General features: G+C 53.7%; 1 protein-coding gene across 5 annotated transcripts in view; it reads right to left on the bottom strand.

Annotated features, from left to right (window-relative positions):
• RGS3 (regulator of G protein signaling 3) overlaps positions 1-21563 on the bottom strand; it is a 118044-nt gene that overhangs the window by 60060 nt on the left and 36421 nt on the right. For 4 of the 5 annotated variants that reach the window (XM_037059098.1, XM_037059095.1, XM_037059102.1 and 1 more), the window contains 6 exons: positions 20659-21010; positions 19772-19811; positions 14446-14642; positions 11741-11824; positions 6411-6522; positions 297-340 (listed from right to left, as the gene is read on the bottom strand). In XM_037059098.1, the coding sequence (XP_036914993.1) occupies positions 297-340; positions 6411-6522; positions 11741-11824; positions 14446-14642; positions 19772-19811; positions 20659-21010 (829 nt within the window). The remainder of the gene's footprint in view (positions 1-296; positions 341-6410; positions 6523-11740; positions 11825-14445; positions 14643-19771; positions 19812-20658; positions 21011-21563) is intronic. The other variant, XM_037059096.1, reaches the window with a different exon arrangement.

The raw sequence follows: 21563 nt of genomic DNA, 5'->3' as shown, positions 1-21563 counted from the left end.
AGGGTGATGGGCAGCTGTCAGGCCACACCCCCACCATGACCCGCCCCTGCAAGTGCTGGAGACCACGGGTCCTGAGCAGGAGGTCACAGGGTCCTCTGCTCTTCTACACAAAGGGAAGAGACACGGGGCTGTTTCTTATTCTGCAGGGCAGGAAACTGCCACACTGAGCCTGCCCAGGGCCACTGCACGAGGTGGGATGGAAGTGGCATCAGAACCCTGGACGAGAACCCATGCCAACATCTCCCCTCAAGCACCAGGTCACAGATGTCTCCTCAAACTCGGAGAGAAGGACTCACCTCTGCTAGATACAGCACACAGAATTTCAGGTCTTCGGAAGAACCTTTGGGAACAAAAGGTAAGACTTGCATTAGAATTGGCTACAGAGCCTCAGCAGTTTGCTCGTGCACGGCCAGCTACCCCGCCCAGAGGGCTGTGTGGGGGACTTTCTGGAAAAAAAGAAAGAAGCAGGCACGGGACACAGGGAAATCTCTGGAGGAAATGCCATGTGACAGCTCACCAGGTAGCGGCACAGCTGCAAGGCCTTTGTCTGCGGGGAAGCCTGACTCAGAGAAGGCCGAGGTCGCACCCCCACGAGAGGCGGCCAGGTCAGGGAGCCGTCGCCCACCCCAGGCCTCTTCCCTCCCCCCCTCTCTGTGATGAGGGCCATGGAGGCAGCACCCATGTGGGTTTTCCTCTCAACATGCCAAATGTCTTTGCCATTTTGAAATTCAACAAGGAGCCACTTAGTCACGGAGCGGTCCTTGTTTCCCTCCCAGGAATTCGTGGGCTGTGCAGGAAGGGGTCCCCAGTCATGGGCCAGGTGGAGCGCAGAGATGGTCTCCCAGCCCAGGCCCAAGCCCCGGTGTGTTTTTCTACAGCCATCTGCCCCCCGCCGTCTAGAATCCCAAAGTCAGCCATTCGCCAGGCCCTCTCCACCAGGAGGGCGGCCGAGAGGGACTGTTGGCTGCTCCCCACCCCTCCGGCAGGCGAGCTAAGGTGGCATCCCCACCAGAAGGAGCAGATGACTCAGTCAGAGTGCTCTGGAAGCACCAGGGCTGAGAGATGACCCCCAGCTGTTGGGGGAGGTTTCCGGTGGAGGATCCTTCTGAGCTGGAACTTAAGACAGAAGAAGGGGCGAGCTGGGAGGCCAGTCGGCAGGTGAAGGCGCGGAGGAAGCGAAGACCAAGTCGAGCTCAAGGGACAGCCAGTGCGGAGGAGGAGCCCCATCCTCCTCTAGAACCACCTGCTCCTCATCGGGCAATTGTCTGAGCACAGGCTGGGGATGCTCAGTGACTTCCCATACTTCAAGCAACAGACCTCACCAGGCGGGTTGTCGGTTTTGAGGGAAGCAACCACACTGCACATCGTATAACAAACAGCAAGCACTTAAAGCGTCACGGAATTTGAGCGCACCATGGTGCTGCGTGCCAAGCAGCCAAATGCTCTACCCGTGTGAGCTCGACCCTCGTAACACCCAAGATGAGGCAGGGGTTATTATCACCCATGATTTAAAAATCATCCTCACCCGTGAGAAAGCCAAGGCACAAATGGCTTGAGTAACAAGTCCTAGGTAGAAAGGGAAAGAGATGAGATCTCCACCCAGGAAGCTGGCTCCAGAGCCCACGCTCCAAACCACTACACCCCCACCCCCAAAAGCCTCTGCTCCCTCCAAGGAACCGGCGCAGTGCTGACCCCTCCACATGTACCTGAATCAAAGAAATTCTTAAAGAGATTACAAACTGTGTTGCCAAGTACAGGTTTGTACCTTGCACAGCACAAGGTACAGAGACAGTGGGTCAAACCTACTCCTAAGAAAAGCAGTGAGTGAAGGCCAGGCCTCCTCAGAGCAAGGCAGTGGGCAGTTGCTGGGCCAACCATCCCTCGGCCAGGGGCACCAAACAGAGCCAGATAAAGAAAATCCCATGAGTAAACATGGTTCACTTTGGACTTGGGATGAATCCAGCATGTTTAAGGACCCCGTCATTTCAAAGCCTCTGCCACTTCTTTGCATTGCTGAGAGTGGAAACAAAAGGAGTTGGTTTCTTTTGTTTAAGAAAACACAGTGGGATGTTTCCTTGACTTCCCAGAAGCCGACCTTAGTGCCGAGAGAGAAACTAAAAAACCTCAGTAAGAAAATAACAGAAATTTGGGTTTTGGAAGCTGGCAGTGAGAAAAGAGAAGGTTCTGTCTTGAAGGGAGGGGAAAGCTAAGGATACAGGAGCCTTGGGGAGACAAGGGGCTGAGGCTGGGGGATGCAGCATAGGGCTTGTTCCCACGACGAGGGACCACTGACGACTACTGCCTTGACCGCATTTCTGTGCTGTGACATGCCCCCTACACTCCTCCATGACCCCAACCCTTCGCTGACGTCTGCTCCCCATCCTGGCCTTGTGCTGGCAGTGCTCTGAGGAAGAGACAGAATGAGGGCAGCGCTCAGCATGGCTCAGAGTCTCTGCAGCCAAGGGTGCCAGGACGGAGGCGCAGCTGTTGAAGAGCAGGCTGTCCGGCGGCCGACCTAGAAGAGAGACCTCGGCCCGACCAGAAACCCTTCTGAAACATTACATTGAGCTCTGGACTCTCCTGCGTGTGGGCATGGGGACGGTGTAACAGAAAGGGGGCAGGCACATTTGGGTTTCTATGGAACACTCCAAACGCTTTTGCCATTAGGAAATGTAACAAGGAGCCATGGGGTTTTTGGGTGGGCCTTGCTTCCCACCAATGAAACTGTCGGTCCGTCTAGAAAAGATCCCCAGTCATGGGCTGAGTAGGGCTCAGACGGGCTTCCCTACTGAGGTCTGAGCCCTCTGCCATTTTCCCAAAGTCCTGTCAAGGCTGAGCTGAGATCCCAAACTCAGCCGTTCACCAAGGCCTCTCTACCCTGTAAGACAAGCCAGAGGGTTCGTGTGCCCATTTTCCAGATGCAGAAACTGAGGAGGGAAAACAACTTCTACTAGGCATACAGTGAGAAAGTGAGAGCTGACATGTGAACCTGTCAGGACTCCCTGCCTCCAAAGCCTGTGTTCCGACCACTATGTCACACTTCTGCCCCCAAAGCAGTCTACTTTTCTGTCGTTTCCCTGGGCCACATGCTCCAGGGGCGGAGAACTTTCCCTCCCTCGACTCCCCCTGATGGCCAGCACTGAGGTGGGCCCTGAGGATGTACTTGGAGGAGGGCAACCCACTGCACTGAACTCCAAGCATCCCAGTGGCTGGTACCTCAGCAGCTGAGTTTCCAAGACTGGGCACTTGGGTCAGCAGGGTGGACGGACAGCCCAAGAATCAGCTAGACATTTCCAGGCCATCTTGAGAGACCAGAGTGGCCAGGAAGACACACTGTGGGCGGGATGCTGGCTGCCTGGGAGGCAGAAACACAAAGAGCCACAAAGTCGGTGGGCGGCAGAGGCAGGAAGAGGCCACAATGGGCCCTGGCTGACCGGAGATGTCCCAATTGTTAGCACCAGCCCTCCGCCTGTTTCCATCACACTGCCACGCAGCCCACACTATAGCTTGGGGACAGTTGGACAGGAGGAGGGCAGGCAAGGTTTAAGCAGCCACCCGTCTGGAACCCTGGGTGAGGAGGGCACTCCCAGCCCCCAAGCTGAGGCAGTACTTCTGGTCTCCTCTCAGTCATTCATTCATTCACCCAGCAAACATTTCTTGAGCACCCATGATGCTCCGGGCCTTGTGATAGACCCTGGAAATACCCTTCAGACAGGTCACATGAGGTACTCCTTGGTCCTTGGGTGGGGCAGATTCTCCCCGACCAGGAACAGCTCTCACCAGTCCCAGCCCCCGGGAAACACTGAGCATGTTCCTCATTTACCATCTCCTTTGCCCCAAATTGAACTCTTCACACACGTTGAAACAAAAAACCTAGCAGCGTGAACAATGTTAATCAGAGACCATTCAGCCAACAGAAGCTCCAGCTGAGCCCCAAATGCATCTCTTAAAAGCTTCACTCAGGCCTTTGCCGGCCGCAGCAGGTCTCTAGGGGCAAGAGGGAGGCAGGCAGGAAATCGGGCGTGGACCACAGGAGAAGGGGTCACCGGAGTTCTGCACACCCTAGGACCCACAGGGCTGTCTCAGGGGAGAGGGGTGCTGGGGAGGAGGCGAGCACTCCACCAATGCCTGGAAAGAAATCTAAGCAATGGAATGTGCACCTTGAGTGCTCAATGTCACTGAGCCATTTCCTTCGCTCTCCGCTCATGGGCTCCCTGGAGAGCCACAGGCACTGTGTTTGCTCACTGACACTGCTAGAGAAGGGCAGGCAATTTGTCTGCACCAAACCATCTGCCCAGCAGGGTCCGTACAGGCAAGCACACACACGTGGACGTGCACGCACGCACACATCCCCCTCCCATGCCAACCTTATGAGCTCTAATAGCATGGTCGTCACTCATAAGGAGCACTGGCCTTGGCCACCGAAGCTTGCCATCTGCGGGGGGAGGATGTGGTCTCGGCCCAAGGAAGCCATGCCTGCACAAGACTGTAGCTCACGGGGGCTCAGCATCTGGGAAGTATCTCTGCAATACCTCAAGGCCCCACAGCACCTACCAAGGTCATCCACCACCCAGTGGAGGATGGAGCGTGCCCTGCCTCTGACTTCAAACCTAGGGTCTGGGGGCTCCAGGAGGGGAAGATCCAACTAATTTCCAGTCAGGCCCCGCTCCCCCAAGGTGTAGAGACTACACATGTGGGCACTGTCCGGCTTCTCACGGCTGCCTCAGGGTCTGTCTAGGGACATTGGGGCTGGAAGGGAACACAAAGGACTGGCCAAAGAAGCCCAGAAGAGGATCCAGCTGAAGCCACATAGCATGTTAGCAGCAAAGCTGAGCCCAGACCCCAAACTCCTAGGTGCTATGCCAGGCTCTTCCACTGCCCTTGCCACTTTCATCCCAACCCCTCCCCAAAGCACAGCCAGTCTGAACCCCCTTCTTCGCCCTTCCTCCTTTTATCGGGAGGATGAGTACTACCCTCCAACAAGAGTCCAGCTCTGTAGTCAACCAGCCCAGGTTACCAAGCACCATCCCCGGCACTCCTCACAGCTCACTGCGTCCCAGATCGTCTGAGCTGGGTGGGGATGGGCAGGTGCACAGAGCAAGAGTGTACAGTGTGTGCTTGTGTGCACACATGCATGCCGGTGGTGGGAAGGACTCAACAACGAGCCCGTAGAGGGAGCTGGTTAGAGGGAAGGAGGAAAGGGCCAAGCAGCAGGAAACCAAGGGCGGTAGCTCTCACCTGCCCTCCTCCCACGGGAGCTCCCTGAAACTCCAGGCTCGGCTTGTTCTGAGGGCTGCTCCTTACCCACTGACCTTGGTCAGGATGGTGGGGAGCGGGGGTGCCCCGAGGGAGGGGCTGGCCTCTGAGGGAGGTACCTTGCTTTTCCCCCTCAGTGGGCAGGGGAAAGCCAGAAGCAGAGAAGAAGTAGTAAGTGACTTCCTGTGGGGTGGCGAAAGTTGAGGTTCTCACACTGCCTGGTGCCTGACGGGGAGGCCAGCAGGGGCTGAGTGCACAGGTCGGGTCTGCAAACAGGCAGGAAGTTTTCCTGGAGCAAAACCCGTCAAAACAGAATTCTTTCGATGGGTAATATTTTCCTCCCAGCCCCTGTCACCCATGCTCAAACAGGTCTGTTGTTGTTTTCATAATCTGGGAGAGGAAATCAAGCCCCTTTGAGCGGAGACCTCAGGCGCCAAACCAAACCGCTCAGCAGATACTCCCAGCTGGCTTTCCGTTCCAGAACGGAGGAGGGCACGATGGAAAGTTTGGGGTAGAGGGTCACTCCACACTCCCACGTGCTCCTGCTCACCAGCCCCCAGCCACATGCCCTCCAGCTTCCTGGGGCTCCGGCCAAAGCACTAAATTAACCGAGCCAAGAAGGAGCAGTGGTCTCTTGCGCCGGAAATGTGGTAAGTGTGGCGGCAACGAGCACTTATTGGGCACCTGGCTTGGGTCAGCTACTTTGCATACATGACCTAATTTAATCTTCACAGCAACCTTCTGGGACACTGTGGAGTCCCACATTCACACATTCATTTGGAGCCAGGCTCAGACAGGGTGAGTAACTTGCCCAAGGCCATATGGGTCTCGAGGGGCAGGCCTGAGATCGGAACACAGGTCTAAGTCCAAAGCTCTCCCGACCTCACTCCACAGCCCCCCTAAACATCTCCAGTACGGAAACCTCCCAACAAAGGTTGGAGTGTGTAGGGAGGCTTGCCAGCCTGGAACAGAATACCAATGTCTGAGAGCTCGCAGCCCAGGGGCAGGACCTGACCACACACGCTCAAGTGCCCCCGACAGCTGACCGCTCTGCACCAGAGTGGCCGGACACAAACTGAGCACCCAGGCTGCCCAGAGCAGTGAACTCAGAACACTGCGGGAGGTGGCCCAGGACCTCCTGGGCACACACTTACCTTCCTGCAGCTTCACGCTCTGGAGGTAGAGGGGGTTCCTCAGCACGTTGCAGCGGCCCGGCTCGTCTTCCTTGGTGAAGAGCAGCAGGTCCGAATAGGCAAACAGTGTCACCTGCGTCAGGCAAGAGCAAACAGAATAAGCTCTTCAGCTGTCCCAGAGGCCAGGAGCCACAATGACCCCAAAGATCCAGGAAAGGAGTTCTTATCATCTTAGGCAGAACCCAGAGCAGACTCAGTGTGGCCTCAACCAAGGGCAGAGACCTGCCCTGGAGGCAAGAGCGACCTTTTGCCCTACAGTTTTCGACAGCTCCTCTCCTCACAGGAGGAAAAACTAAACCACACAAAAAAGGACCCTCACCTGCTGTGGCAGGTGGCCCCCTGCAAGCTCTCCACAGCCTGCCTGACACCTCACAGGTGCACCTTTCTGGCCCAAGGCCCTGGAATCGCCCTGGCATCGCCCTGGCTTGGAGCCACGCTTGAGCTGTGGAATGTCCCGCACCTGCTTGTACTGTCCTCTAACCATCTGGACAAAAGAGCACTGGACTTGGGCTCAGAAGTCACGGGGCCCTTAAGTAGCCATGAAAACTTGGTTAAGTCTCCCAGGTTTCCTCATCTGTACCACCGGGGAGAGCCTCTGCCGGGCTCCCTCGCAGGCCCCTTTCACAAGCCCCATGCAGACACCGAAAGAAGCACCGTGCAACGTTCGCCACTATTACCAAACCACTTGCGGTAACTTTGACCAGTTTAAGAAGAAGCCAGTTACTTATGCTCCGACACAGGCATGTGCATAACTTTTATCTCTTTTATGCACTAGCTGCTCCGAAAACAAAGGAGAAAGCTATTTTTAGACATTATAGGTAAACCAACAGGCATGCTCAGCATATTTTTGTGCTGCAAAAATCAACTTGACCCTAATGCCACCAAAGATTACACTGTTCTCTGCTTTGTAAATTCTGCAGTGGCCTTTAGTCGGGAGCAATAAAATCCACGTTTAGATTCTCTGAGGGAAACAAAATATGATTAATTATGTGAACTTCCTTTTGAGGTGTTAAAATCTGATACTTCATCTCTTCCAAAGTAAGAAGAGTCAGCCAGCCGGGGCTGGCAGGCACCACTGAGAGCCACGACGACGACTGTGTGGGTGGACTGTCGCTGCAGCTTAAAAAGCCAATATGTCGCCATTTAGCGACCAGGCTGTTAAAGATGACCTAACAACGCTACCTCTGAGATCACCCCACAGAAACACTCACAAGGCTGTATGCATATGAACCTGTATGGATGTTCTCAGCACTATTTTCGTTAAAAAAAAAAAACGTATACATACTGATGTTGAAGAGCAAAGGGACTCAAATACACGGTGACAGAAGGAGACCGGACTTTGAGGGGTGAGCACACAGTGCACAGCGTACATAACCTTATACAACTGACATCACCCCAGTAAGTTTCATTTTTTTAAGTGCATTAATGGCGGTGGGGATGAAGTAAAAAAAAGAATATAATAAACAAGGGTAGAAAAATCATAAACGGCTGAACTCAAAATAGTGCAATGTGCAAAAATACCAAGAGTATAATCCAATTTTGTGAAATAGAACTATAATCCTGCCTATATTTAACATTTTTTAAGTGTCTAAGAGACCATACTCTTCACTCTTGGGGAATGGATTTTCCTTCATACATGTCTGCTTAATTGGAATTATTTTGCAATGATAATCTGTTACTTTTGTAATTTGAAAAAGCATATAAATATTTTCCTAAGGACCCCATGGCTTCCTGAGCACAGCAGAGACACAGAGGTGTGAGGGAATCTGGCCACAGAGACGACAGGAGGTGTCTGCGGGCAAGAGGCTCTCAGACGGGGCCTAACACGAGGGCTCTGGAACCCTGGGCTGGGAGGGACCCTGGCGATGATGCCATCCAACCCCCTTCCCACCACAGCCTGAACCCAACACAGCCCCAAAAGCCTCCATTTGTTGAGCACTTATTTTCTGCTCCGTGGATCCTTGCTTGTAAATAACACCATTGCCCTCAGTTACATAGATGAGGGCCCTGCAGCTCAGAGAAGTTAAGTGACCTGTCTAAGATAACACAGCTGGGGACCACTGCCCAGGTAGAGCTGACCCCAGAGCAGTCACTATACAGAGAGGCAGCACTATATGCGATACCTATAGTTGTCCTATCCCCAAATGTGAAAGAATCCAAGCAGGGACCAGAAAAGAGGAGCAAAGGAGACCAAAAAATAAATAGTTCAGGGAGAAGAAGAAATTAATTTGAGAGCTCGGAAGGATTTGAGGGGTTCATTGTCTGAGGTGAGGTCTTCAAACAATGAAAAGAAGGCTCTAAACTCACCCAACACAGGCAAACCGTCAGTCTCCCCGGCCCACTCAAGGGAAGCCTGGCAGTCACCTGCGGGCCCACTGGGAAGCTGGCAGGGGAAGGACTGGAGAAATGAGGAGCCTATAAAGTCAAAAAATGGCCCAGGCCCAGAAAGGACTGGGCCGACGTTAAGTGCCCAGGGGCAAGGTGCAAAACACCCCAGGCTGCTACTCTGGCCCTGATTCCCAGAGCTGGAAATGTGGTCTAGACAGGAAGTGATTAAGGCATGAACGAAGAATTTCCCCCACGTCGGGTCATGGAAAGGACAGAGCTGGCACACAGCTGAAGGCAGGGCCAGTGGCAAGTGCACCAGGGAGGCAAGTGGGCCCCTCTGCCAGGTCACCAGCACCCTGCAGCCTTCACCCCAGCAGAAGCCACAGGGGCCCACGGTGGAGTGATGCCCACCTCCACAGCCCTGTTACCTGCTGCCTGCCCAGTGTCTTCTCCACACTTGTTCCAAGGACACATCTGTTTTCCCAAAGGGTCAAGGATTGAGGAGCTGCTTGGTTAGGGAATCCTTGCAACTTGGAAGCTCATTTCTCCCAAGGAGCCCTAACCAAGCTTCCTCCAGGAATCTGGCCTAAGGGCAAGGTTTGCAGAAAAGACCTTGGTGCCTTAGTTAATGGTAAACTCAGTGAGTCAGTGTGTAAAGTAGGGTGTGTCTGTCTTGGGCCCCGTAGTATTTCTGGAAGCGCCAGCACAGGGCCGGCTACACTGTAGATGCTTGGTACCTGTTGTTGGAATGTATAAATCAGACTACTCCATTATGCTAATTTGACCCCAGGGCACATTAACGAAGTCTGTGACTTCCAGGAGTGGGTATGATGAGGACAGTTCATGGTGAGGGTCTGGATTGGCTCACGGACTTCAGCAAACTCCTGCTCAGAGCAGAGACCAAGAACCACCGGGGAACATTCCTGGAATAAAGATTCCTGTTGAGCATAAGGGAAAACTTTCTACATTCAGCACTCTCTGTTAACAAAACCCATGTTTGGAGAGACGGCCTCTGCAGACACACTACTTGCTGGAAAACCGTCAGCGGGAGTTACAGGGAAGTGATTGGAAGGAACGTCCCCTGAAGAGCAAGCAACGCTGCAGTTCTACAGACTTACTCCAGCCCCTCTTGTGCTGGTTTATATTTCGGGCCTGAATAACATGGCAGGACACCAAGATGCTCGTATATGCTTCTTAGTGTAGTTTCAGAAACACAAATATATTTATTTTTACTTCATATAAATATCACTTCCCTCGATCTTCAAAGGGGGTCCTCTTAGTTCTGAGGCTCCAAAGACTCACGGGGAAAGAGTTTTGGGCCAGACTGTAAGCAGGTGATGGCTTCAGCTTGTGTTTGCAAGTTTGTTTTTAAACAAACAGGCCAGAGGCAGCATGGGATCCTGGGAAGCACTGCTGAGCCCGAGATCCCAGCGCTAATCCTGGCTCCACCCCTTATGAGCCTAGAGCGCCTCCAGTCCCCGTTAATCTCACTGGTGCCTCGGTTTCCTCATCTATACAGTGGGGACAGTTGTGCCTCTCCTGGAGGTGCTGAGATCTGGTACCTGAAACAGGTGCTCAGCTCAGGGTGTGCAGACTTAATAGTGAGTGGACAAACAAAAGGGCAAATTTAGATGTACGTGTGTAGTTCAGGGTGGCTGCCATTTCTAAGTGCCTTCTCTGGAATCTCGTCAATTTACGGCCCCACCTCACTTTCAGCGTTGGCCACCTGATTTAACTCTGCCACACCCTCATTCACCAAGCACAGTTCCAAGTGACTTCTTATTCCTCATATTCAAATCCCCCTCGATAGATCAAGTTTTACTCCCATCAAGACAGCTCAGAAGATATGCCAAGGTCCTTAAGAAAGTTCCCCAAGACGGGGTCTGGAAACACAGTGAGCAATGCCAGGGCGGCAGCGATAACAAGCATGCGGTCTCCTCAGGGAGCTCCTTTGAAAGAGGGGACGCTCATGGGAACGCATGAGTTCTGGTGTGCTTGTTCAAAAAACAAAACAGAGCAGCCTCCTGCTTTAGCCACAATTACACATAATGTCCCGGAATGCTGGGGCTGAGAGGGCCCTTAGAGATCAGCTGCCTCAAATACACACACACGCTGTTCAGATGAGACAACTGAGGAAGAAGTCATGAGTGAGCCAGCAGCAGAGCAGGAGCTGGCTATATGCTTCCTGCCTTGGAGTTCCCTGATATTTCCACACCATCCCAAGCTGTCACTCAACCCAGCCAGCCAGATGCTGAGTCTGGACCTGATCTGCAGCAAGCCCCTTACCCTTTCTTCAAGGCCCTCAGGTAGCCTTGAAGATCCCAGGGCTCCAGCTCCTGTGCCCAAGTAGGTTTACACTCACGGGACTGAGCTGGAACCTGACCAGCTCTGGGGATGGGTGGCTGAGTCAAATTCCCTGGGTCAGACATCAGCAGGGGCCAGCTCCCCCAGAGAGGCACGATCTCCACACCCTTTGGCTGACTGAGCTACAGCCCAGGAGAAATCACAGACTTATCCCCTTAGAAGAGGATCTGGGTTAACACAGACCCATCAGCATAACTGATGCTCCTCTAACAATTCTCTTCGGCTAACAGTTTTCATCTTCTCACCTACAAAGTCATTCACCACAGCAGGGGGAATGGCCACCTCTTCCGTTCCTCAGAGGAAGTTAGAGCAAACAGTGGGATGTCTTCAGGGGCCGGGAAAACTTTCTGACTATCAAAGATGGACTAAACAGCTTTGAGAGGTAGTGAGTTCCTTGTTGTTGGAAATGTACAAGAACAAGCTGGGTCACCATGCGGTAAGGAAGGCACGGAGGGGGATGGAAGCCTTTTCAGGTTTTCTCTGCCCTGAGATTGTATGGGTCTAAGACTCTCAGGAAGAGAGGAGAGTTGGGGGCCCGGAGGACATCCCACGAAGCCCACCAGGGCAGCCCACCCGGGAACGCTGTGCGCCAGCCTTACCTCGGCAGCCTTGTTCCTCCCCTCGTACAGCAGCAGCTCCTCTGACAGCAGCAGGGTCCGGGCAGGGTTACAGAGATCTAAAGGCTGAAATCAGAGCGGGGAGTTCAAAGAGGCCTGACGGAGGTGGTTGGGGGTGGTGGGGAAAGACAGCTTGGCAAGGCCTGACACAGAAAAGTCTGCCAGCCTTCCTCGCACCAAAAACCCACACACCCCCTCATACACAGATGGAAACAGAAAGACAGACACTCCGGTCCTGAGCGGAACTGTTACTGCCACCTTTACCACCAGCCCTCACCGCGAAGGCTACACTCTCTGCAGGAAGTCCAACCCCGTGCTGCAGCCCTCCCCACCCCCACCCCCCCAACCCCGGCTCCTCCACCACACTGGGCTCCTGGGGCTTCCCAGGCCCACACCCGCCGTCCTGTCCATGCTTCATGGGATGGTCCCTGCTCTTAGGCCCAGGCTCTCAGGACACGTCTGGAGAAGTCCACGGATCCCAAACTAGGCCAGACTGGATCACTTGAGCACCTGCAAAGCCAGGCCAGTCCCTGCCTTACATTCATGACACTGTGAAGGTAACTGACTCCTTCTCAGCCATCAGTTCTCAGAGACCCATTCTTACCCCAACTTCTTCCACTGCCCCATCACCTTGCCCCACACCTGCCCACCCCAGAGGAAGCTCCCTAAGCTCTGGACCCCCCAGCGGGGCTTTATCCTCACAAATGCATCTTTATGACAAGGCTTCCAGGCACCTGACACCAAGCAAGGTGCTGGAGGAAAGAGACAGAAACAAACGTGACAACACACAACAACCTGGATGGTCCTTACAACTAATGTGAAGTAAAGAAAGCAGCACTCAAAAGAATACACGTGTTATGGTCTCACTAAAAAACATTCAAGCCCTGCCCTGACCAGTGTGGCTCAGTCGGTTAGGGAATCATCTGGCAAAGCAAAAGGTCACCAGGTCGACTCCTAGTCGGGCACGTGCCGAGGTTGCGAGTTCTGTCCCTGGATGAGGCGTCCCCGGATAGGGCACGGGAGAGGCGGCTGATCAATGTTTCTCCCTCACATCAATGCTTCTCTCCCCTTCTCCCTCCCTTCCCCTCTCTCTAAAAATAAATAAATAAGATCTTTAGAAAACATTCAGAAAGAGGCCAAACCAAATACATTATTTGGGAAAGCCCACATAGATGGTAAAACTAAAGAAAAGAAAGGAAATGACTGTCATAACGTCAGGCCGGTGGGCGCATCCGCCAGGGAGGAGGACATTCCGATCGAGAAGAGATACAGCCCCAAAGTCCGGCGTGGCGGTGAGGATCTAGTCCTCAACCTTAGTGGGTACCCACTTACGATTACTCGTTAAACTGCACATGGAAGTGTTGTACCGTTTTGGGGGGTTTACATATTTTATACTTTAAAATTTGTTACCACTTTTAAAAAACTCATTTTGGTTTTGCAAAAATGTAAAAACAAAAACTAAAAACTTTGGTTCGCAGCCCGCGCTCAATCCACTGAGCTACACCAGCCAGGCCCTACTGTTGCTCTTTTTAAGGGGAAATTGCACGAACGTTTATCACACCATTAAATACTCTTTGAGTCTGTGTTTTGTGGTGGTTGGGTACTCTTCTATTATGTGGACGCACCCCATTTATTTAACCATTTCTCTGTTCAGACACTTGAGTGTCTAACTTCTTTTGCTGTTGTAAATAACTCTGCCATGAGAATCCCTGTGCGTGAATTGCCTCTCTGATTATTTTCCTTGGAAGGGATTCCTAGAAGTAAAAGGACTGAGTCATGGGGTCATAAACATTTTAAAGGCTCTTTATACATATTGACAAATTGCTGTCTATAAAGGTTTGATTCGTTTAGCCTCTCGTCAGCAACACAGAGGTGACCGTGTCCCCTGGGCTTCATCTCCGACCATCACTTTGATTCCCAGTCAGGGCACATGCCTGGGTTGTGGGCCAGGTGCCCAGTGGGGGCCACATGAGAGGGAACCACACATTGATGTTTGTCTCTCTCTCTTTCTCCCTCCCTTCCCCTCTCTAAAAATAAATATAGTCTTTTAAAAAAAAGAGCAACAGTATATAAATGTACAAAAAGACCTGTTTTTTTTTTAATGTGCATACGCACACAGAAAAGACACATAAATGCTCACACTGACTCTATCTGCATGGTGAAATAAAGAAAGGCTTGGAAAGGGGGAGGGAGTGGAAGGGAAAGTAAGAAAAGGGAGACTTGAGTAAATCTCAGGCCACCAGTCACTACCAGCCGGATAGGTTTGCTTAGACCAAAGAGACCAGACCAGAGGCCAGACTTCAGGCCTCTGCCCTGGTCATTGCATTGCCACACAATGAACCACTGGAGGAGCCAGGAGGCAGAAGCTGCAGCACACAGGCCCTGTGACCATACAACGAGCAACTGCAGAGTGTCTAGCCTCTCCCCAGAGAAAGGGGAGGTTGCGGGGAACCAGGAAGGAACCCTCTTGTTGCTGAGCTCCCCAGCCCCCACTCTCCCACTCCCCCTACTGGAGACCTGTGCTCCATCGGTATAATCCCCAGAGTCCTGAGCACCTGAAGCTATTTGTCTTTCCCTAAAGGGAGCCCCCAGTCCTGGAATGAGGCACCATCCCTGTGTCCTGGGTGAAGGATCCTCCTCTTTCTCATCTTCTCCAGAGCGAGTCCTTGAGGCCAGCCACAGCTCACCTGGACAAAGACAGGGAACACCAGGACCTTGGGAGCCAGGGTGACATAGGTGCCATAGCTTGAGTGTGGGGTGTGTGGCCTCATGACTGAGCAGTTCTGGTAGTTTGCGTGGCCCTTCATGGTCTGCACTGTCTTCATCAGTCGAGACTTCTTCCCCAGGCCTGTGTAGGACTTCCCTTTGCTGGGACTTCCCGATTCTGTGGAACAGAGACAGGAGATCGTGAGGCAGTTCCATCCCCCCCAAAATGTACCCCCTCCTAGAAAGAGAAACAGACTCAGTCAACAGCCATTTGCTGGGAGCATCTGTTATACGCCAGGTCCTGTGCAAGGTGCTCAGACTATAGGGAGGCCTCGGAAGGGCCTTGAACCTCAAGGTATTCCCTCATACTCTTTGAGAGATAAGGACATATAAATAAGCAACTGCACAACTAGGATGGTGCTGGGAACCACCAACTGTGCTGGAGGGTGCAGACTCCATCTGGTGAGCCAGGGCCCGAGTCAGACCTATCAGCTTGGCCGCAAACTTATGAAAACCAGGAAATCTCTCACATTTGTTAAACCTGAAGGCCCGATCTCACCAGGCCCCACAGTCCCACCCAGAACATCACCTGGGGCAGAGCAGTGACTGTCTGGGTGGCACAGCGTGTGCTCTCTGCTCTCCACCATCCCTACCACTCCCTGCACACACCCAGTGCCGCTCACCTACTCCATTGCCTCCCACGTCCCATGAACGAAGGGCCTGGAGATCTAGTCTCTGCAGTGGTAACAGACACAGTAGGCTTTCTCAGGATGCATCGGGGTCCGGCCTTTATTAGCCAAGGGAGCTGGGGCAGCTGGACTCACTTAAGTCAGTCTAGGATGAGGAGTGGCACCTGCTTCTCCAGTTGTCATGGAAGAGCACCAGCAAGAAGCCAGATGGCTGTGCCCGAAACCCCTCCTCTGCCTGCTAGCTTGGTGACCTTTGGCAGCTCACTTCCCCCTCAGAGTCTTGGCTGCCTCCACTATAAGAGTACCAAGCCCACTGGGTTGCTGGGAGGATTAAATGAGATGCCCCAAGGCCCTAGAACAGTGCCTGGGACCTGAAAGTGTACAATTAAAGTTGGCTGCTAACTTATGATGGTGCTTGTTGTTGTAATTCCTCCACGTGGAAAGCAAATTAATCTGGTGCTTCAGGGACTCTGGGAATCCTGGGCTTTATCACAGCTCTGATGTCCTCCCAGCTTCACCGCTAATTTACAAATTACTCCAATCAGAAAAAGGAGAGAAAGAGGGGGTGGGAGACACCCCCGGGAGAGAGAGCAGAAGGCCCTTAATGAGGGGACACTGCTAAACACACACCCTCACACTGAACAGGGTGGCATACAGGACTTGATCACGTCCCATCCAATGGTCAGAGTAGCTAAAAAGTCGGGGGTTCTCGGACGCAAGCAGGTAGGAGGCACACTCTGGAGCGTTCAGGCTCCGTGCACCCCTGGCCCCTCCAAGGGTTCCTGTAGCCAGGGGACCAGCTGGCCAGCCTTCCCTGACCTGCACGTCCCTGGGTCAAGGCCTCCTTCTGCCACCCCCGGTCCTGGCAGCCAGGGAGTAAACAGGTGCCCTGACCCCAGATACATCTCGGGGAAGCTCCCCACCAACGCGAGGTCCACAACCTCAGAGGAAAAACTCAGCTCAGAAGGTTTCACACTTGCTTCCTACGCCCACCTCACACCTCTTCTCACCAAGCGACATGAGAAAAACAAGTCGACACCCCCCCATCCCACAAGTGACCACCTATCCCAGCCTCTCTTGGGGCAGCACTCAAATCATAATCACTAAAACCACTTCCTGCCTTTTCAGGAGGCACTTAGAGGAAAGAAGAGAGCGTCTGAGTCCAGGATGGGGCTGGGAGCGTGGCTGGGTAGAGAGAATCTTGCACAAACGCAGCAGCGCATCTTATCTGATCAGGCCCTGACATCAGCCCTGGCCGCTTTGCTGAAAGAACCCATCCCTTACCAGACCTATCGGGGGATCACTTTGTATGTTACATAAACATCTAACACCTGAAACTAAAACAATTTGAACATCAACTGTAACTGAAAATTTAAATAAAATTAGAAAAGAACCCGTCCTATACTTGGAGTCGGCAAGACACCCGAATTAAGCGCTGCTTCCCAGAGCCTGACTGTGCAGCCCTGAGCAGTTCCTTCGCCCTCTGGGCCAGCGGTACCTCTGCTGTGAAGTGTGGCTACACAGACCGCCACCCTGCCCATCCCAGGGCCAGTGTGGGGCACACTCGGGAGGTGGGTGGGGAGGGCCTGGTGAATGGTGCCAGAGTGTGAGCGCACAAGTGGTCACTACACACCACGAGCAACAAATAGTCCAACCATCAGGGCCGCCGTTAGGGCAGGACCTCTGGGCCTCGAACCAAGCCGTGACTGGAGTCACAGGGTCAGCCCGGAGCTGGACAGTCTAATCTCACACAGGCGAGCCTGGACGGGAGGAGGCCAAACCACCCAGGACTGAGAAGCAGGGAGAGCAGCAAAACAGAACAGTTACAGAAAGGTGCTGTGGCTGATGCTGAAACCCGGGTGCTGTGCGCCCCCAGTCTCAGGAGTTTAAAAGAATGCCTTTCTGCCCTGGCTGGGTGGCTGTTAGCAGGAGCATCGTCCTGTACTCCAAACGGCTGCAGGTTCGATTCCCAGTCCGGGTGAGTATGGGAGGCAACCAACTGATGTTTCTCTCACACCAATGTTTCTCTCTCTCTGTTCCCCACTTTCTCTCTCTCTCTGAAATGAATAAACATATCTTCCGGCAAGGATTTGAAATCCATTTTTAAAAAATAAAGTGAAATAAAAATAAAAAGAGGGCATCTTCTCCCTCCCCTCGCCGGGCTGCCCAGGGCTGTCCCAGCACCTTTGCCTGGGGCTGGAGAGTCGTAAATGGGCCATGTGACACACATCTCTGCTTTCACTGGGAAAGCTCTGCGCAGCTCTGCTTTGTGCAGCCCTCAGACAAGGCTGCTGAGGCCTGGGGGCTTGAGTGACTTGCCCAAGGTCATTCGGCCAGTAAATGGCCCAGGCAGGAGCAACCCAGCTCATACAGCTGTGGTACCCTGGAGCCCCATCTCCACACACCCCTGGGTAATGTGTGGCAAGTGGGCCTAGCTCTCCAGAGCTGATTTTCTGAAGTCTCTTTTTAAAAATCAATCCAGATTGTAACCTACCCACTGAGTGCTGTGAAGGCCAACTACTTGAATCGCCTCCTGCTGTCTCTTACCCTCTCGGCTCCAACCCCCCTTCTCCCCCCTTTTCACTCCAACACCTGCTTCACTGACCAAACACAGTCATTACACAGCTTTGCTCCAGCTCCTGAGCAAGCCCTGGCTGCCATCCCACCCCAGCAGTGGCAAATCTGAGGCTGGGCTGTCTTCACAGGGCAGGGGACAATGCCGAGGGTACCAGCAGCCCGGGGAAATGTGCCAAACACAGGCAGGCAGGCACCCCAGGCCCCAGAAGGGCACCAGACGCCATTCACCTCAGGATGGCTCAATCCTCCCTCCTGAACGGAGGCCAGGCAGCCCAGCCAGAGGAGGGGACAGAAGCTGGCACCCCGGTGACGGTCTTAGCCTCTGGAGAACCCTGCATGTGTTCGAAGGAAGTTTTGTGCCCTGGATTCCACCCCTTCCTCTGAGCCCCAGGACTTGGAACTATGAAGACTGGCTCCCTGGTAAAGAGCAAAGATGTTCTTGGATATGAAAAGAATTTTTATTATGAAGGAAGGCCAAGTTCTTCGCACATTGCACTCAAAAAGTTATGGTCATTATTAACATCATCATCATTGCCTTACTAAGCTGCGCGTCCCTCTCCCCACAGCTTAGGCGGTGCTGCCCTTCTTGGGACACTGAGCGCTGTGTTCTCAGAGGGGAACTGAAGCGTGGACACAGGGTAGAAGGACAGCGGCGAGACTCAGAGGCATCTCTCAGGCCCAGAGGGGACCGACCCCCAACCACTAGTCCACCACAGGAGACACGCCCATCCAGCTCCCTTATTCCATGGCCAGTCTGCGAACCCTTAGAGGCAACCAGAGTCACTGTCCCTCAGCCGGCTGAGTAACGGAAACCCTACAGCGTACCTGCTATCGGTCACACATCTAGCATTGCATGCAGAAATGAGCCAGCCCAGGCACTGCCCTTAATGAAGTCGCCATTTAGCAGTGGCGTCTCCACTGTGACCGAATGTACCAATTAAAAGCTTTTTAAGCTCAATGTGGAATCACTATCAGAGTCTTCTCCAGAAGGAATGCAGATTCATTTTCAACAGAACAGCCCAAAGGCCCCAGCCTGGAGAGGATGGAGCCGTCTTCCATCAGCAGCACCAAGCCTGATGGAAGCCCTTTCCGCCCCCCCGAAAAGACACAGGCGTTCTTCCAGATCCCTGCGCTAAGCATGCCTCACCTTCACACTACTGGTAGGGGGTGGCAAGGACACAAGTGCCAGTGGCCGGGAGAAGATCACTCCTGAGGAAGGAGGTCAAAGGGCATTCTGCGGGCACTAGGGGAAGGGCTCCGGCACATCCCAGGTAGGCACCATGGACCACCTGGCAAGGGGGGTCTCAACCTCTGGACACTCAAGTCAGAGGTCTCCAGCAGGCACAGAGGGGGTCAGAAGGAATGCCCAGCCAGCTCCAGCATCAAGACTGGTATCTCAGGCTTCCTAAGAGAGGGAGTTGGTTTTGAGCCCAGCGTCTCTCCCTGGCTCTTAAAAAATAGGACCAGGGTTTGAAGGCCAAAGAAAGAGAATCACTCAAACAGCAGAGACGCCTGTGCATTGCAAAGGTGACTACTGTCTGTGTAGTGTGTCCTGGCAGACAGGCTGTACCCACAACCACTATCTTCCTTAACCCTCCCATGGCCCTCTGAGGGGAACCATCAGCCCCATTTTACAGATAAAGAAACTGAGGCTTAGTGAGGGGACAAGAGTCAATCCAAGTCACATGGCTAGAACTCTAATCTGAGACCTCCCAGCTCCAAACTCCATGCCTCCTTCCACACAGACCGTGCCACCTATAATACCTAACATGTACTGGTTGCTCAGTAAAACTCAGGTGACTCTCAGGTGAATGGCTGCATTCTAAACACCATCTATTAGATGCTCTGTAAGACCCCCTCTTCCTCCTGAGGCAGGCTCTGAGGCAGGAGGACACAGGGGTCCAGTGAGGGAGGAAACAGTCTGTGTCTACATGCGGGGGCACCTTGCCTCTGTTGAGGAGGCCCCCGATCTCGGAGGAGGACCTCACAGCTGACCACACTGTCTCTCAAGGGCTCTGAGGGCAGCAGAGGCCTGACTCACCTTCGGGGATGGTGTCCTCCTGGTACACAGGCCGCAGCAGCTGCAAGGCAAAGACAGGAGACCCGCCTCAGCCCCAGGAATGGGGCAGGACGACCTGGCAGGCTGCTCTCACCAGCCTGGGGATGGGAAGGGAGCACCTCGGGGCACGAGGAAACACAGCAGTCCTACCTCCAAGCTGGGAAGAGGCTCGGAAGGAATACAGAACCCAGAATCCTCCAGAGTATTAGAGTGGGACAAGGCTACAGCCGTTAACAAGTCTAATCCCGTGGCCAAGTCCCCAACTTCCTTGATGGCAGCTTGTTCCAAAGAGTGTCCCACGAACACTGGCACCGTGGCACGCTAACCACCCTGCCACAGAGGGCGCAGCAGCAGGGGAGTCTGGGAAGCGCCGAGTTAAACGAGGCTGAACTACTGTCTCCACGTCAGGATGCCCTCAGAGCCTCAAATAGGCTAACATGCTCCGGATATTTCTCAGACTTATTTGTCCTCAGAACACTTTTTCCCCCAGAGCATCTCAAGGCATTCATGTCTGGGGGCATGCAATCTGTCTTCCCACCATGCCACCATGCAGTGTCTGCTTTTACACCTCTGGTGACAGGGGACTCACCACCTACCACACACAGCAGCCCCTTCCATTGGGGAAAAGTGCAGTCTGGCACAAAGCTCTCCTTACTTTTGAGGTGCAATCTTCTACTTTGTGACACCCCTGGTACTGGACCTACTCCCTCTGCCCAGGACAGCCCTGCAGCAGTGGGGTTAGCACATATCCCACCTCCTCGCTCAGCACCCCAGCCCCTTGCAGGCTCCTCCCCACACAGTTCCGAGTCCTTTCCTTGCCTCAAATAGGGGCCCATGCCCTTCACCTTCCCCGAACCAGCTGTCCATACCTGGCTCCCAGGGTTCAGCGGGGCCAGGATGATGTAGTTGGGGTCGGTGGGGGCAGTGGCGCGGGACAGCGCAGGCAGGGTGTGCTGGCCCCCGCGCTTGGCCACCTCGGTGTAGCGCTCCCAGCCTCCGAGCAGCAGCCCGTCTGAGCTGTCACATACCAGGTGGCAGCTGTGGCGCTGCTCAGGCCGTGCCTGGGCCCCATGAGTGCAGTTCTTCTCCCGCTTGTTTGGGGGTGACTGGAGGTCGTGCGTTGACTTGCAGGACGCCCGCCGCAGGACCCCACCATCGGGTCCTGGCTTGACTTGGGGGACCATGCGCCAAACAAGCAGGATGATCTCACTGGGGCAGCTCCTGGGAAGGGGCATGAATCACAGAGAGAAGTCGAGTCTGGGGGGCACCACAGTCAGCCCGGGTAGGGGCCTGCAGGGGCAGGGGGAGGAGCCCCTAATGTCAGGGCAGGAAGGAAATGAGAGACCATGCAAAGCACAGACGGCTCAGCGGCCCCTTAGGACAGCTCTAATTGACTGAAGGCGGCCAAAAAGGATGCTGAGGCCAAGGTCATATTAAGCAAGTAGCAAACTCAATTAGTGATGTCTGTTGTGGGCAAAGTATAAGCAAGGAGGAGCAAGCATACCACCTACATGCGACCCCTCAGCCAGTCATTCTAGAAGCAAACCTGCAATGGGCCATGAGGGGTCTACCCCAGCAGGTCAACATTTAGGGGACCCAAACATTTTTAAGAATAATTTTTTAAACTGTGCAACTGGCACATTTGCAACATCTACACATCCTTTAAAAACAATGGGCTGAGCTATGAGGTAGCAGAAATAATTAGCTAAAGTAGAAAGCCACCCCCTAGAGCTGCCTCAGGAACCACAGGGTTCGTTTGAGAGCTTCTTCCCTG

The sequence above is a fragment of the Sturnira hondurensis genome, unplaced genomic scaffold (genome assembly GCF_014824575.4).
Source record: "Sturnira hondurensis isolate 20B ecotype Veracruz unplaced genomic scaffold, ASM1482457v3 Scaffold0010448, whole genome shotgun sequence".
NCBI classification, from domain to species: Eukaryota; Metazoa; Chordata; class Mammalia; order Chiroptera; family Phyllostomidae; genus Sturnira; species Sturnira hondurensis.
This window is presented reverse-complemented; position numbering and strand designations above follow the sequence as displayed.